We start from the raw sequence: 14,677 nt of genomic DNA, 5'->3' as shown, positions 1-14,677 counted from the left end.
ACATTAAAAATATATACCACTTATGTTATAAAACAATAATTTATGTATAGAAAAGTGAAAACAAACACCCGTGCGGTTGCACGGGTCAAAATCTAGTTTAGTTTTAATAGAACAGATATTTTAAAAATATAATTAAATTTATTCTTTTTGAAAGCAAAAATAATTGAAAATTAGCTAACAAACCCGACAATCCAAGCATGGATCGTAACAACAAACAGCAAATAATATAATTTATTTTTTTAGGTCTCGCATCGTGCACCGTCTTGTTCCTTTTGACAACAACCTGTTACCAATATTTTAATCAAGAGAAATTTCAATCCACACAACAATTATTGGAATAATTCAACATCTCAGATATTTTAGATAACATGGTCACCAGATGTTCACGTGCATCCTTCAAATCTAGCAATAACCAGGCGTACACATCAAATGTACGTGCAATTATATAATACTACCCAATAATATACATTTCATCGAAAAATATACATTTCGTAACATGCCAATCCTTTCATGTTAATTTATCTTATATCAAGAATTATCAAGAAAGGACCAACTATTAAGAAAGTGGTTCCTAAAATTAAGAATTGAAAAAGATAAGTGAAAAGACATTATAGAAATATGTAAAATCAACTACATGTTTATAATAAAGACAACTTTCTCAGGTACTTGTTAGCAAGAAAAACTTTCTCACGTACTATTAAAACTTGGAAAAATTGTTTCTTTTTAGAGTAAAAAATGATAACTATGTCCTTTTAGATTAATATCCATTTTGTGTAAGTTTTGTCTATAATACCCTTTAATATTTTTGAAAATAAATTTAATAAATAGTTTTACAAATAATTTTTTTTTGGAAAAATGATAACTATTGATAAAATACCTATATGAACTTAGTGGTATTTTTTTTCGTTTTTTAAAAAAAGTTTAAATCATAAATTTCAGACTATGTTCTAAATAAAGTAGAAATGACATTCTACGAACTAGAAAACGAAATCCACTTTTTTCATTGAATCTACAATGTTTAGAATATGTGATCTACGTAAATAAGAGTATTCTAAAAATATTTAGAATACACATTCCGCGCTTAACCTACCGATCTAAAATCTTTAGAAATCAAAATCTACACATTAGTATAAATCTAAAACACGTAGAAACCGACTTCTACAGATTTACTGTAAATCTAAAACATGTAGAAATCAAAATCTACACATTACTATAATTCTAAAAATCTGTGGAAACCGATTTCTACAGATTAGTTGTATTCTACGGATAAGAAATCAGTTCCTAAAAATATGGAAACAAAATATTTGGGAATATTCACTTTCATATTAAAAAAAAAATTGATTTAAAAAAAAACAAAAAAAAAACGAATTCATTATTTATTGTATTTAAAAATTATAATTTTAAGGGCATTATTACCATTTTGAAAATAATTAGCCTAATGGGACATAAAGTATATGAGATTAGTCTAAAGGGACATAGTTGTCATTTTTTTGCTCTAAAAAACAATTTTCCCTTAAAACTTTAACATCAGTCATACATCTGTTTTTTTTTTACGACATCATAGATCTAGAATATACTTCCGTCATTTCATAATAAAAATCGTTTATGATTTTTGCACACATATTAAAAAAATTAGTTTTTTTTTTACGTCAACTGATTCATTCATTGATTATATCACATCCAAGAGTTGTTTATACACCAATCTTACATCAATAATAGACAAACTTAAACACAAGTAGAAATGATCAAGAAGTGAATTTCTACGATGCTTTGGATACCGAAGCCTTACTCGCCAACCGATTGTAAACCGATTTCTTTTCTTCTTCAGAATCAACCCCAAAATAATGAAATCGTCGTTTCTGGCCATCGTCTTTTTGATGAGATTAAAAGGTCTTGTAATATTATTGATGCCAAACATTATTTGCTCTTCCATTGATCCGTCAAACCTCCATGAATATAATATGCCTGGGTCCCAAATCCGCTCATCAAAACACAATAACACACTTCGAGATTGAATATCAATCTCATTTGTTAATTGAAGTCTTGGATACCGGGCATCGCAAAGGATAAAGAGATCCTTCACGGAGATTAATGATTCGTTGCGGCTGAAATCAAACCATCGATATACTCCCACAAAGAAAAAGGTCTCCATAACCGGAGGGAATTGTCTAGATAGATATGCAATGTACCTTTTTGATTGTGGATTCACTATCAACACTCCTTGACCCAGTAAAGTCACGCTGACTGCAACCTCCATTATCATCAAAAAGGAGAGAGATGATTGTAGAAACCTTCTCAACGGTAAGTTGAGTTATATACAAGGTTAGCAATATAGTTTTTAATCTGATTTTGGTTCATTTTTCAGGTTTTTTTCTTTATAAAATCTGTTTATAAATAAATTGCATCCAAATTAAAATCTAATCGAATATGAATAATTGTGTATGATTTCGGTTAAGAGTTTAGTCAAATCTATCATTAATTTCAAAGATATTTAAAATCTACTAAAAAAAAAAATATAAATTATTTATTCCAATCATAACACAAATCAAATAAATTGGTCTTTTCGTTAAATCTGCATGGCCTATTCTGGTCTATATTCCACGTACAGTCGATGCATGGATTACCTTTACGAACACCATCTCTATAATCATCATAAATATCAAACGAATGTGCTTGTTGAGCCCACATAAAACGACAGAAAAAGAGTGTTGTTCCAAAAATATTTGGTCTAAAATAAAATGACCAAGAACTATCTGGTGCGATAGTTTGGATACCAAGATCATTATTCTTAGATTTACAATGGAGTACTAGTGTTAAACCACCACCGAGACGATTGCTAATCTGCACCGTTGTTTTCATAAAAGCCCATTTTCCTATGTATGCAGGAGCGTCTACAACAACATTTTCCACTCGTGACGCTGCCAAATGAATGAATAGCGAGATGACCATCACATGAACCTGCGTTTTCTTCATAGTTGCTACCCTTTTTAAGGTCAAAGTGTTTACTACGAATAATATTTTGCAGTGTTAATGATGAGAAGTCTTTGATGAGTCCACATCTCGTTGTTTAAAAAGAAATAGTTAGCCAATAGTACAACGTATATTGAAACAAAACTGAAAGTTAATACCTAATCAAAACAGGCATAGTACGTTTACAGATTTTACATTACTGTTGTTTATATATATAAAGATATTTTCCCATAAATATGTAATCCTTCACCATTTTGGGGTTGTATCCTTTAAATCACCAGCTAGTCTCTGGCATCGTATATACCTGCCATCTCAAAGATATCTTGTATCATTCTATCGTTTAGTAAAAACTAAAGACTTTCCTGAGAAAAACAAAAATATAATCCATCATCAATAAATGATATGATCCCGTAGTGAATGCAATGCTAAAAAAGTTTAGAATATGTGTTGGATTGTACGTCAAAAGACTCAGAACAATTGGTTTAAAATCTTTATAATATGTGTTGTATACCCTTTTTTTTTGTCATCAGATTCATACAGATTCTGACATCCAAACCGATGGCTCCATATCCATGTAAACAGCAAAAGAAGGATGTTTCCTGACACTGCATGCAAGACTGTCCGCTTCTTATTTTGCGTCCTTGGTACATGAATAATCTCTGAACTAAGAAACTTTTTTTAAGGGTCTTAATATCTTCCAAATAACTTACATCCAAAGTTACTGTTGAAAAGAAAATAAAAACAAATAAAAGAAGAAAATAAGTAATTGTTTTGGATTGATCGCCTTTGTTATCACATTAAAAAAATAGTTATTTTTCTGTTTTATCCATATTTAATACATTGCTTTGTTTGATTTTATTTGTTAATGAATTAAAATTAAGGATAAAAACTAGAAATTTTATTTAATATTTAAATTGGAAATGTAAAACGACATTTATAATGAAACAAATTTAAATCTAAAGACATTTAATATGGAACAGAGGGAATATCTACCTTTTTTTTTTAATTCATAATAAGGGTTGTTCAACGTTTTTGCACATAGATTAAAAATTAAATAATTTTCTATTTTAATTCCATTTAGTACATTAATTTTTTTAATTATTAAATTAAATATAAGGGTAAAAGCTGAAATTTTATTTCATATATAATTAAAAATATATGCCAACACTTAACACTTATAGTGAAATAAAATTTAAATGTTAAAAACGATATTTAATATGAAACGGAAAGAATACTAAATAGAATATTACATGTCATATCTTCTTAAGTCCTTATGTATAATAAGCTAGGAAAACATCAAAAATTTGGTTGAATTCTCCGGTATATTCCGGTTAATGTATATTTTTTTGTAAAAAAAAAGATTAAATCTGGATTTATTAAAGACACAGATCTAATTTCTAAGCGTGGGAGGTGCAGAGTCCATGACAGACCCTCTCTCGGGTATTCATACAGATGTATCCACAACCGTGGTGAGTAGAACAATGTGACTTAGTTTTTGCAGTAAGAAGATCTAATCCAAAACATGTTTACATATAAGACCCGTATATTACCACTAGACTACAACACATGCTCCCAGTTCATGTATATATATCAAGTGTAATCAATTATTTTATCATAAATGGTTAAAAATATTATTATTGACATTAAATCGTTTTATTGTTTTATAACTAATTTAACATAAAGAAAACGAGAACGATATGTTTAAAAATAGTTGTATTAATAAAGAATAGTTATGAAACCGTTCAAGAGAAGGTTGGGGGAAGGTGCAGATGACGTTGGGGACTAAAGTGCGTTACTAACGTTAAAGACAGTTACACAACCATTTTCAAAAGAGTCCAAACTGACACGTGGCAGTTTGCTGAATGGACGACAGTTAGTTGTTTGTTGCGGATTACAGCCTGGATTTTTGCCTCCAGTTTTAAACGTTTTTTAATTAAAATGGTAATAGATGATGTCACTTTCCAACTGGCCAACTTCTCTTTGTCGTTTTCGCCACGTCATCAACTTCAATTTTTTTTAAAAAAAATTCCGACCACTCACTTTAATCTGGTGGCCGTTTCTTTGTAACATGTTTATAGAACCGAATATTAATTAATAAATCAAATCATTTTGAACCATCTATATCATACAGTGAAGTTAACTTTCCTGTATATCTATATAATTTTGAATTGTGACATTTAACTGTTGCTTTTATCCCGCGTGCATTCGGTAAACCAAAATCACAATTTTGGTTCATTATGTACCAAAACTGCACCTACTTTAAACTTCTGTAGTTTCAAAAAACAAATCTCAAAACAGGCGTTTTGTATTGTAAAATAGTTTTTAAAATATGAAAGAAAACGTATATTGGTATACAGGCTGGCTAGGCCAGTCAAAAGTCAGAAAATGCATAAAAACTGTCTTTACCCAAACGGCCAAACCTAACCGTTATCGTCTTTAATTTTTAGATATTTAACTAATTTAATTAATTAATTGTATTTAAAAACTATACTTTCTAAAATTTTCACCTCAGATTGTGCGAATAATATCAGAGCTTTCCTTGTAGGTTTCCGTGATTTTGTCGCTTTAACTTCCCACATTACCCCACGCGTTCTCTACTCGCGTGACCTCACTCCTCTCCCTCGACTCCATCGTACGATTGCGTAACAGAAAAAAAAAAAGAGTTAGACACATCAACGCAGCCAGATGGTGACACGTGTTAACCTACAGCTGTATCCCAAAACATTCAAAACCGCTTGCGTGGAAGAAGCGGTGCCCATGGGGCCATGACTTTCTCCACCGACTCAGTCGGTTACCGGTTACGTTTCCCATTTCTCTGTTATAAATACTTTTTCTTCCTCTCTTCAGTTATTGAAAGATCCTCTCTCGCCTGATGCAATGGCGGATCGTGTGAAAGGTCCATGGAGCCAAGAAGAAGACGAGCAGCTGAGGCTGATGGTGGAGAAGTACGGACCGAGAAACTGGTCGGCGATCAGCAAGTCCATTCCAGGTCGATCTGGTAAATCTTGTCGATTACGGTGGTGCAATCAGCTATCTCCGGAGGTTGAGCATCGACCGTTCTCCGCGGAGGAAGACGAGACGATTGTCTCCGCTCGCGCCAAGTTCGGTAACAAATGGGCCACGATCGCTCGTCTTCTCAACGGCCGCACGGACAACGCCGTGAAGAACCACTGGAACTCGACGCTCAAGCGGAAATGTTCAGATGGGAATCCGACGGCGGAGGAGGAACAAGATCCGGCGAAGAAGAGGAGATCGATGAGCTCTGAGTCCGTCCCTCCGGTGGACACTGGGTTGTACATGAGCCCTGAGAGTCCCGCCGACGTTGGTAGCGACTCAAGCGCGGTTCCTCCTCAGCGTTTTAAACCAATGACGTCTTCGTCGGAGGAGGATCCGGCAACGACGTTGAGTCTGTCGCTGTCGGTTCCCGTAAGCCAGGAGTCGAGGAACACGGGTTCGAGCGACAACTCGTTGCCGTTTCCGAGGTTTGAGAGGCAGATGAAGATTAATGTAGAGGAGAGAGGGGGGGAGGCGCGTAGAGCTGAGTTTATGACGGTGGTGCATGAGATGGTTAAGGCGGAAGTGAGGAGTTACATGGCGGAGATGCAGAGAAACAACGCTGGTGGATTCGTCGTCGGAGGTTTCTATGATAGTGGAATCACACCTAAGGTTGAGTAGTTTTTTGGCACGTGTGAGAGAGAGAGTTAGGTGATCGAATCGGTTTGGGGATTTGAAGAGCAATTCATTTTTGGGTTGTGGTGAAATGAAAAAGAATGTACAGTTCAATTAAAATTGGATAATAATAATATTTATGGAATAATAATCTTTACCCAAAACATCTGAGCATCGCTTTGTTTGATGATCATCGATTCAGATCTCAAGTGAATTGAGTTCGTGTCTTCGTGATACCTATTAGTCTATTACTAGTAGATTGAAATAAAAATGTGTCATCGAATTTCTGGATTTAAATTGGTTACTGATCAGTCGACCTTGTGACATAGCCCGCGACATATCTTCTCAAGTCATTTCTATGTTTCAGATTTGTATAAATCCTCCTATTATTTCCATTGGACTCAAACCGTGACTAGTGAGATTTTCTAAGCAAGGCGACCTATATACATAGTACATTGTCAAATCTCGAGTGAATAGAGTTCGTGATACCTATTACGAGTAGATTGAAATGAAAATGTTTCATGGAAATATGGAATTTCTGGATTTAAATTTTTGTAGATCCTAGAAGAATTTCTAAAGTGGTCGGGTCGATAAATTTCTTGTTAAGCATTTTACAGTTTTAATTTTCATTTGACATCAAAAGATCACCATGTTTCGTTCTTTTGGTTTAAATAAGCTAGTCTCATATGGATTAGCAACTCCTTGCGCTCGATCGGCTGTTTCCTACGCCTTCCTGAAGAAATAAAGTTCTTGATAGGTTAAAAAAGCTCACTGGAAAAAGATGATAGGTGATAAAATTCAAAACCACATCCAAAGACACAACCGTTACTAGCCCAAGACATCAACTTGCATGGAATGGGGCGTCTAATGTGGTTTCGACTCTATTTCCTTTTCCTTCTTCAGCTATGTTCCAATTTTCTGCATCATGAGTTGGCGAGTTCTAGTGTGTGTCCATCGAATAGATACAACTAAAATCTTTCTCACTCAGCGTTTTCCGAATGTACTTATACTATTCAAAGAAACATGTTCAGTTGATCCTATGTTGTTTCTACTCCTTTGTTTCTCTATCTATATTAGGTCATCAAAAGTTGCCAAACAGAACATGATTCAAAAAAAGGTCTGGAATATACGACATTTTCAAATGGTGGGCACTAGCCGGAAGATAAAAGCTGATTTGTAGATTCATTTTCATGTGATTGTTTTAAACTTTGAATTAAATTAAATAATTCAACAGTCCATAAAAGTATTTCTACTGCTGGTAGAAATCTCTGTATAGTCTTATGCTTGCACATTCGTCTGTCTTTTAACTCTTTACACAAAATAACTAATGGCTGCTAAACTTATGAACACAAAAACTACGTCGTTTCCTGATTTACATGGCCATTAACTGTGTTTTGTCTCAAAGCTAAAGTGGCTTTGGTTCCAAACTTCCAGTAGATCTAACGTTTGTCTTTGTCCCATCTTCTTCCCTCCTCTTACACTGAGAATTACGCCCGGTGATTAAATGGCGCTGGCGTCGATCGGCGCGACGGTCTCACTCCTAATCTATCTCTCTCTTCCATGTTCAAATGCGTCAGGTTCTCCCGCCGCTGGATCACGCCGTCCGATGGTGTTCCCGTTGTTTCTCTCTCAACCCAATTCTTCGAGATCTATGTCTCTTCTCCATCGAAAGCTCCACTCAAAATCACTCCCTCACTCTCGCATGAGACTCTACGACGATATTCTTCTTAACGGGTATCAACTGAACAAACTTCCCTTTCTCTCATCAGCACTCTCCGATCTTGATAGAACGTATCATCGATCAACATGCAGGTATTACACGACACGGCTGTGGATCGGTACACCCCCACAGATGTTTGCTCTCATTGTTGATTCCGGCAGTACCGTCACTTACGTTCCTTGTTCCGACTGTGAACAATGTGGCAAACATCAGGTACTAATAATACTCATATAAAAAAATAAATAATAATACTCATATCAATAATAATACTCATATAAAACATCAGGACCCAAAGTTTCAGCCGGAGATGTCCACCACGTACCAACCAGTGAAGTGCAACATGGACTGTCACTGTGACGACGAGAAAGAACAATGCCTTTACGAGCGAGAGTACGCCGAACACAGCAGCAGCAAAGGCGTCCTCGGAGAAGATCTTATATCGTTCGGGAACGAAAGCCAGCTTACACCGCAACGAGCTGTGTTCGGTTGTGAGAATGTGGAGACTGGTGATCTCTATAGTCAACGTGCTGATGGCATTATCGGGTTAGGACAGGGAGATCTCAGTCTTGTTGATCAGTTGGTGGATAAAGGTTTGATCAGCAACTCTTTTGCTTTGTGTTATGGAGGGATGGATCTTGGTGGAGGCTCCATGGTTCTTGGTGGGTTTGCTTACCCGTCTGATATGATGTTCACTGACTCTGACCCTGATCGTAGGTATGTTACAAAGAGTTTGTCTTTTGTGTTATTGGTGAATGGATACGGTTTAATACCATACACAGTTCATACTACAATATAGATTTGACGGGGATACGTGTCGCTGGGAAGGACTTGTTGCTGGACTCGAGAGTGTTTGATGGAGAACATGGCGTTGTTTTGGATAGTGGTACAACGTATGCTTACCTCCCTGACGCAGTGTTTTCAGCTTTTGAGGAAGCTGTAAGAACTCTCAAATCTTTGTTTTTTTTTCTTACACGACTGGGGCTCTTTATCTTGTTGTTGTTTTTGTGTAGTTAATGAGAGAAGCTTCCCCGTTAAAGCAGATTGATGGCCCTGATTCGAACTTTAAAGATACTTGCTTCCTTGTTGCTCCAAGGTATTATGTCTTTGTGATCTATTTTCAAAACATTTCAATCAAGGGAAGTTACTAACAGTTAGGTTGCGTTATGCTCAAGCAACGATGCCTCTGTGCTTTCAAAGATACTTCCATCAGTGGAAATGGTGTTCAAGAGTGGACAGTCATGGCTTTTGTCCCCTGAAAACTACTTGTTTCGAGTAAGTGATTCTCGTATGAGATTTTATTTTCTCTCTATAGCTAATGTTGTAGCAGGCTGATATGATTACTTCTTTTGTTGAATAAAAGCATTCCAAGGTGCATGGTGCATACTGTCTTGGTGTATTCCCAAATGGAAAAGACCATACAACTCTTTTAGGAGGTAAATAGATTATATATTTACTCTGTTTCTGGCTACCTTCACTTTTATTACACTGGTAATCTTATGTCTTGTGTTGCAAGGAATTGTGGTTCGCAACACACTTGTTGTGTATGATCGTGAGAATTCTAAGGTTGGATTCTGGAGAACCAATTGTTCTGAGTTATCAGATAGGCTTCATATTGATGATTCAGCACCACCACCTGCCACATTGCCTTCAAATGATTCAAATCCAACCCTCAACACATCAAGCAGTCTCCCAGGTTAGTGACAACTAAAATAAAATAAAATAAACTTATTCTATTTAATGTCTACTGATGTTTTGTACATATTTTCCTCAGGAGGGGAGATTCAGATTGGTCAAATAAATCTTGATATCCAACTAACAGTCAATTCGTCATATCTGAAACCTCGCATGGAAGAGCTCTCCAAGGTATTATCCAAGGAGCTGGATGTCAAATCTTCACAGGTGAGCCATATTGATGAACACACTATAGTCTATAGCTTGTAAGTCTTCAACCCTATTTTGTGTTGCTAATATATCGGAGTCATTTGTCACAGGTCTATATATCGAACCTCACCTCCAAAGGAAACAACTCTCTCATTGGAATAGTTGTTGTTCCTACTGAACCTTCTGGCTTTTTTTCCAATGTCACAGCAACGGTATACAAAAAAACATCTCTTTTTATTGCTAGATTTTTCATCTTCTTACTTGACTTTTCTTTATTCTCCTTGTAGAGCATAGTTTCTCGGTTTACCAATCATCAAATCAAGCTTCCTGACATCTTTGGAAACTACGAGCTCGTTAGCTACACACTCGAGCCTTCAAGAAAAGGGTACAACACACTCATTCTTAACCATAAAAAAAGAAGAGATTGTCTCAAAAGAAAAGTCTCTTTTTTTTTTTTTGCATTTGGTTTTAGGGCAAGATGGGTGATGAAAAACACCATTGTGGTGATGGCAATAGTGATCGTTGCTGTAGTTGTTGTTGGCTTAATAGCTTATGGAGTCTGGTTGATGTGGAAACGCAAACAAGCATCAAATCCATATATACATGTAGATGAAGCCATAGTCGCTGAGCAAGAGCTACTACCTTTATAAAAAAAATAACCCTCCTAGTACCTTGTTTTCCTCAACCTTATCATACAAACTGTTTGGTCTTTACTCAAAAGACAGGATACCAACTGTCTTTTATTTTTATGGCAAAGGATACCAACTGTCTTTATGATATTTTTTGTTGCTTAGTAAATAATACCAAGTTTACTACTTGTATATCCTTTTCACTACTGTCTCGCTCTCTCATGTAAAAGATTGTACAGTGCAGAAACTTTAAGCCTAGTTCTCATATATCTGTGAATAGATAGAGTATAAAGTTACACAAAGGTTTAAAACGAGTAAGGGGATCGATCTCATAGACAGTTTTTAGAATAATTTAATCACTGGTTGCTTCCTTCAACACTGTTTATCGACTGAGTATGGGTATTAGATGTATTTGGCTTTACTGTCAGGCCAGGGTCAAGCTTACAGAAAGGCAAGAAACGCAGTTGAGTGGCTTCGTCTTCCCATTCAACCTCTTTGATCCACTCTTCCTCTCTGTATTCTATGGAAAATACATCAAACCTGACAACACTATTAGAATCTAATGGAAGCTTTCTCAGCATCGGACAACCTTCAATGCTTATTTTGCTTAAACATGGAAAAGACAAAGGACTCCAGCAAATGCTCTTCAACATAGGTGAATGAGATAAGTAGAGGCTTCTTAGGTTTTGAAAAGGAACACTTGCAGCTTTTTCCTTGCTTATAATCTCTTCCAATTGATGTGAGGAAGTAACTCTAAGATCAACAAGGTTTGGAGCAAACACCAGCCACGTCAAATCTTTTAGAAGATAGCATATACTTATATCAATTCTGGAGAGGTTTGTGAAGCATGGAGTTGCAAGACCAGTATTGTTCGGTGATGATGTTGCCCTCTCAATCTGTATTTCCCCCATTCTGCATCCCGATAGGTTGAGCCTACGTGGATCACATGTAGTTGGCAAAGTCAATACTTTCGTTGATTCTCCAAGGTTGTTGATGCCTACCTTTTGAATGCATTTCACCAACGTGTGAGAGCTCAACAATTGCTCCAAAACTATCCCTGAACTGACCTCAATGGTTAGCTTTTCTAAATATTCCAGGAGCTGCAGCTCCTTAAGCAAGCTCATATCTAGTGTCTTGCTGGATCCTTGTAGTCCAAGTGACCTTAAACTTGACAAATTTAATATACCTGAAATGCTCTCAAGCTTCCGTGTGGACTCCAGATTCAAGTGGATTAGCTTTGTCAACTCTTGTAAGCCAACATGAAATTGCTCCAAGCTTGTTCGTGACAAATTAAGATACCGCAACGATATCAACTGAAGCTGTGGTAACTCAGAAAGGCTAAATTGCCTGACAGATCCAACACAACTAGCGCTGGAACATACTTGAAGAAGTCACTGGAAACATGTACCAGTGATTGGTTGTTCTGAAGGAACAAAGTTGTAAGTTGAGCGCACTCATGGCTGCCACATATCCTTTCAATATTGTTACGCATCAGTGACATCTTTTTAACACCCTTCCAATTCTTGACATCTGGCATATTGCGTAAATCAACACCGGCTTGCACAATGTATATCTCCTTATCCTTTCCAAGATCAGATGCGATCCATAGAGCCATGTCACGAACCACATCATGCATAGTCACATATGATATATTATTCATTTCTCCTTCGACCAATAAACATGCGCGGACAAGGGTGCCAAGTATCTCATATACTTGGTTTATAGCCCTTTCTCTACTTTGGCTTTCATCTATGAATCCCTCACATATCCAATAATCCACCAGTCTCTCTTTATCTATAAGATAATCTTCAGGAAATAGAGAGCAATAAAGAAAACATGATTTCACCACCTCTCCATTTAAACTGTCATAGCTATACTTGAGAACAGAAAGGATTTCATCTTTCATGCCTGAAAAATCCGCAGCCGATAAAGTCAAAACGTCTATTGCATGACGCCATTCTTGTACCGTACTTTTGCATGACATAGTTTCCCCGATTACGTTGAGCGCCAATGGTAAGCCAGAACATTTTCCAGAAACTTGTCTTGCAAGATCAGGAATGTCTGTATGGATTTTCAATGTGCTTTCTCCAACTTTCTTTTGGAACAACTCCCATGCTTTGTCGGAACTTAGACAACTGACTTCAATAAGGTCATCAACCTCCATGCGCCCACACACATCTCTAGAGCGAGTAGTGAAGGCTACTTTGCATCTGTTTGCTATATTTGGATAAGGGACTCCAATCGTCAGTAAGTTAACTTTCGCCCATATATCATCCAAGAACAACACAAACTTCCGTCTCTTGAGAACATTGTGTATGTCAATGGCTCTACGATACTCATCGTTTTGTTCCCACTCCTCATTCCAAAACCCTAGTTTTTTTGCTATGTCTTCTTGAATCCTAAGGATGTCTAAATTCTTAGACACCACAACCCATATCACAACGAAGCTACCTCTTGTTTTAGTAAACTTATTGTTGATCCGCGCAAGAAGAGTGGTTTTGCCAACTCCACCCATACCATACAAACCCAAAACCCCAACTCCATCGTCCATGAGACGGTTCCATACCCTCTCAAGCAATGTTTCATGACCGACAATTGTGGGTTGGATAGGTATCTCTTCAACCTCAGTTACATGAACTTTCTCAGTCACCACATCAAGTTCTCCTTGAGACCTGGTACTCTTAGCCACTTTCAACAGCCGGTTTACTCTTTTGCCATAACAGTAGCTCATTTTCACATTCTTGGAGCATAATCCACAACAACACAACCTTTGGAGTTCAATGGTGCTAGTACGAAGCAGATCGTTAAATTGATTTTCGATGTCAAGAACATTCTTTAGCCATACCTGGACTTGAGCAAGCATTTGACGACGTCCTGTAAACTCTTCTCTGCTTATCCTTGCTTGCACATCATCTCGCTTTGCCTTGAGCACTTCCATCTCTTTATGCAGAGCTGCTAGATTCTCTGAAAGGTTGTAGATGTAACTTCCATTGACGGATAAACATTGAGAGATTTGATTCACAACTTGATCACATGAAATGGAGACAGACAAACAACTTCCCATTTCTGAAGAGAGGGAGAAGGAACAATAATTCAGAGAGAAAAACCAGAGCTAATTATTACACAAAAATGAAAAAGATAAAAGTTGTGTGTTTAATATTTTAAAGACTACCAATGATTTTCAACCACAAACTTTGGCTCCTACAATGATGGCAAACAAGTCAACAATGTCACTCTAGCATGCAGAGTTGAAAATAATGTGTTCGACTAAATTAAATATATTAGTATAAATGTGTGTTGGAAGAAAAATTACAACTGCAAATGGTCTAATGTATTCTTGGATTTTCAGAAAATCAATATTAATGAGTTTTTAAACCGAGTCCCTATACGCACCCAGATTTGAAAACTAGAACAATGTCACTCACTAGTCATTATACCCACCCATAGTTGATTTTATTTTGAGTTGAAATTTAATACTCCCTGCGTTTAGTAAAGATTCACGTTCTAGAAAAAAAAATTTGTTTAAAAAAATACATTTTTAACTTTTTCAATGTATTATTTAATAAAAAATTATAAATTTCAAAAAAATTAATGATGTTTATTGGATTTCTATTGGCTAAAAGTTAAATTATTCATAAAAAATAATGTATTTACGGTCAATTTTTAATGTGTTTTCTTTATATGTATAAAAAATCTAAAATATATATCTTTTTAAAACGGAGAGAGTACTTAACTAGATTTTAGCTAGCAAGGGGTTTTTCTTCTTCTGATGTTTAGTTTTCTTTTTCTTTTCTCGGCAAACTATATT

The 14,677-nt window shown here is 36.1% G+C and overlaps 2 protein-coding genes and 1 pseudogene across 2 annotated transcripts; 2 read left to right on the top strand and 1 right to left on the bottom strand.

Moving 5' to 3' along the window:
• The first annotated feature begins 5,575 nt into the window (after positions 1–5,575).
• LOC106390878 (transcription factor MYB44-like) lies at positions 5,576–6,727 on the top strand. The gene is given in 1 exon segment (NM_001315899.1): positions 5,576–6,727. A coding segment is annotated over 1 exon segment (798 nt). The 5' UTR covers positions 5,576–5,847; the 3' UTR covers positions 6,646–6,727.
• A 485-nt stretch (positions 6,728–7,212) lies between these two features.
• Positions 7,213–10,954, top strand: LOC106390879 (aspartic proteinase nepenthesin-2-like). Its single transcript, XM_022691036.2, has 12 exons — positions 7,213–8,373; positions 8,452–8,572; positions 8,646–9,073; positions 9,139–9,295; positions 9,370–9,452; positions 9,532–9,631; positions 9,720–9,792; positions 9,873–10,052; positions 10,131–10,258; positions 10,351–10,452; positions 10,528–10,625; positions 10,713–10,954. Exons 1-12 carry the CDS (start codon positions 8,144–8,146, stop codon positions 10,888–10,890), a joined length of 1,878 nt encoding a protein of 625 aa, XP_022546757.2. The 5' UTR covers positions 7,213–8,143; the 3' UTR covers positions 10,891–10,954.
• Positions 10,955–11,108: 154 nt separating this feature from the next.
• LOC106391080 lies at positions 11,109–14,225 on the bottom strand (annotated as a pseudogene).
• Between the last annotated feature and the right edge of the window lie 452 nt (positions 14,226–14,677).

Source organism: Brassica napus, chromosome A9, assembly GCF_020379485.1.
Source record: "Brassica napus cultivar Da-Ae chromosome A9, Da-Ae, whole genome shotgun sequence".
NCBI lineage: Eukaryota > Viridiplantae > Streptophyta > Magnoliopsida > Brassicales > Brassicaceae > Brassica > Brassica napus.
This window is presented reverse-complemented; position numbering and strand designations above follow the sequence as displayed.

Coding starts and splice junctions, on each gene's coding strand:
- LOC106390879 (XM_022691036.2), top strand. CDS start 8,144: ATGGCGCTGGCGTCGATCGGCGCGACGGTCTCACTCCTAATCTATCTC. Junction 9,296..9,369: donor TTTCAGCTTTTGAGGAAGCT/GTAAGAACTCTC, acceptor GTTTTTGTGTAG/TTAATGAGAGAAGCTTCCCC. Junction 10,259..10,350: donor TGGATGTCAAATCTTCACAG/GTGAGCCATATT, acceptor CATTTGTCACAG/GTCTATATATCGAACCTCAC.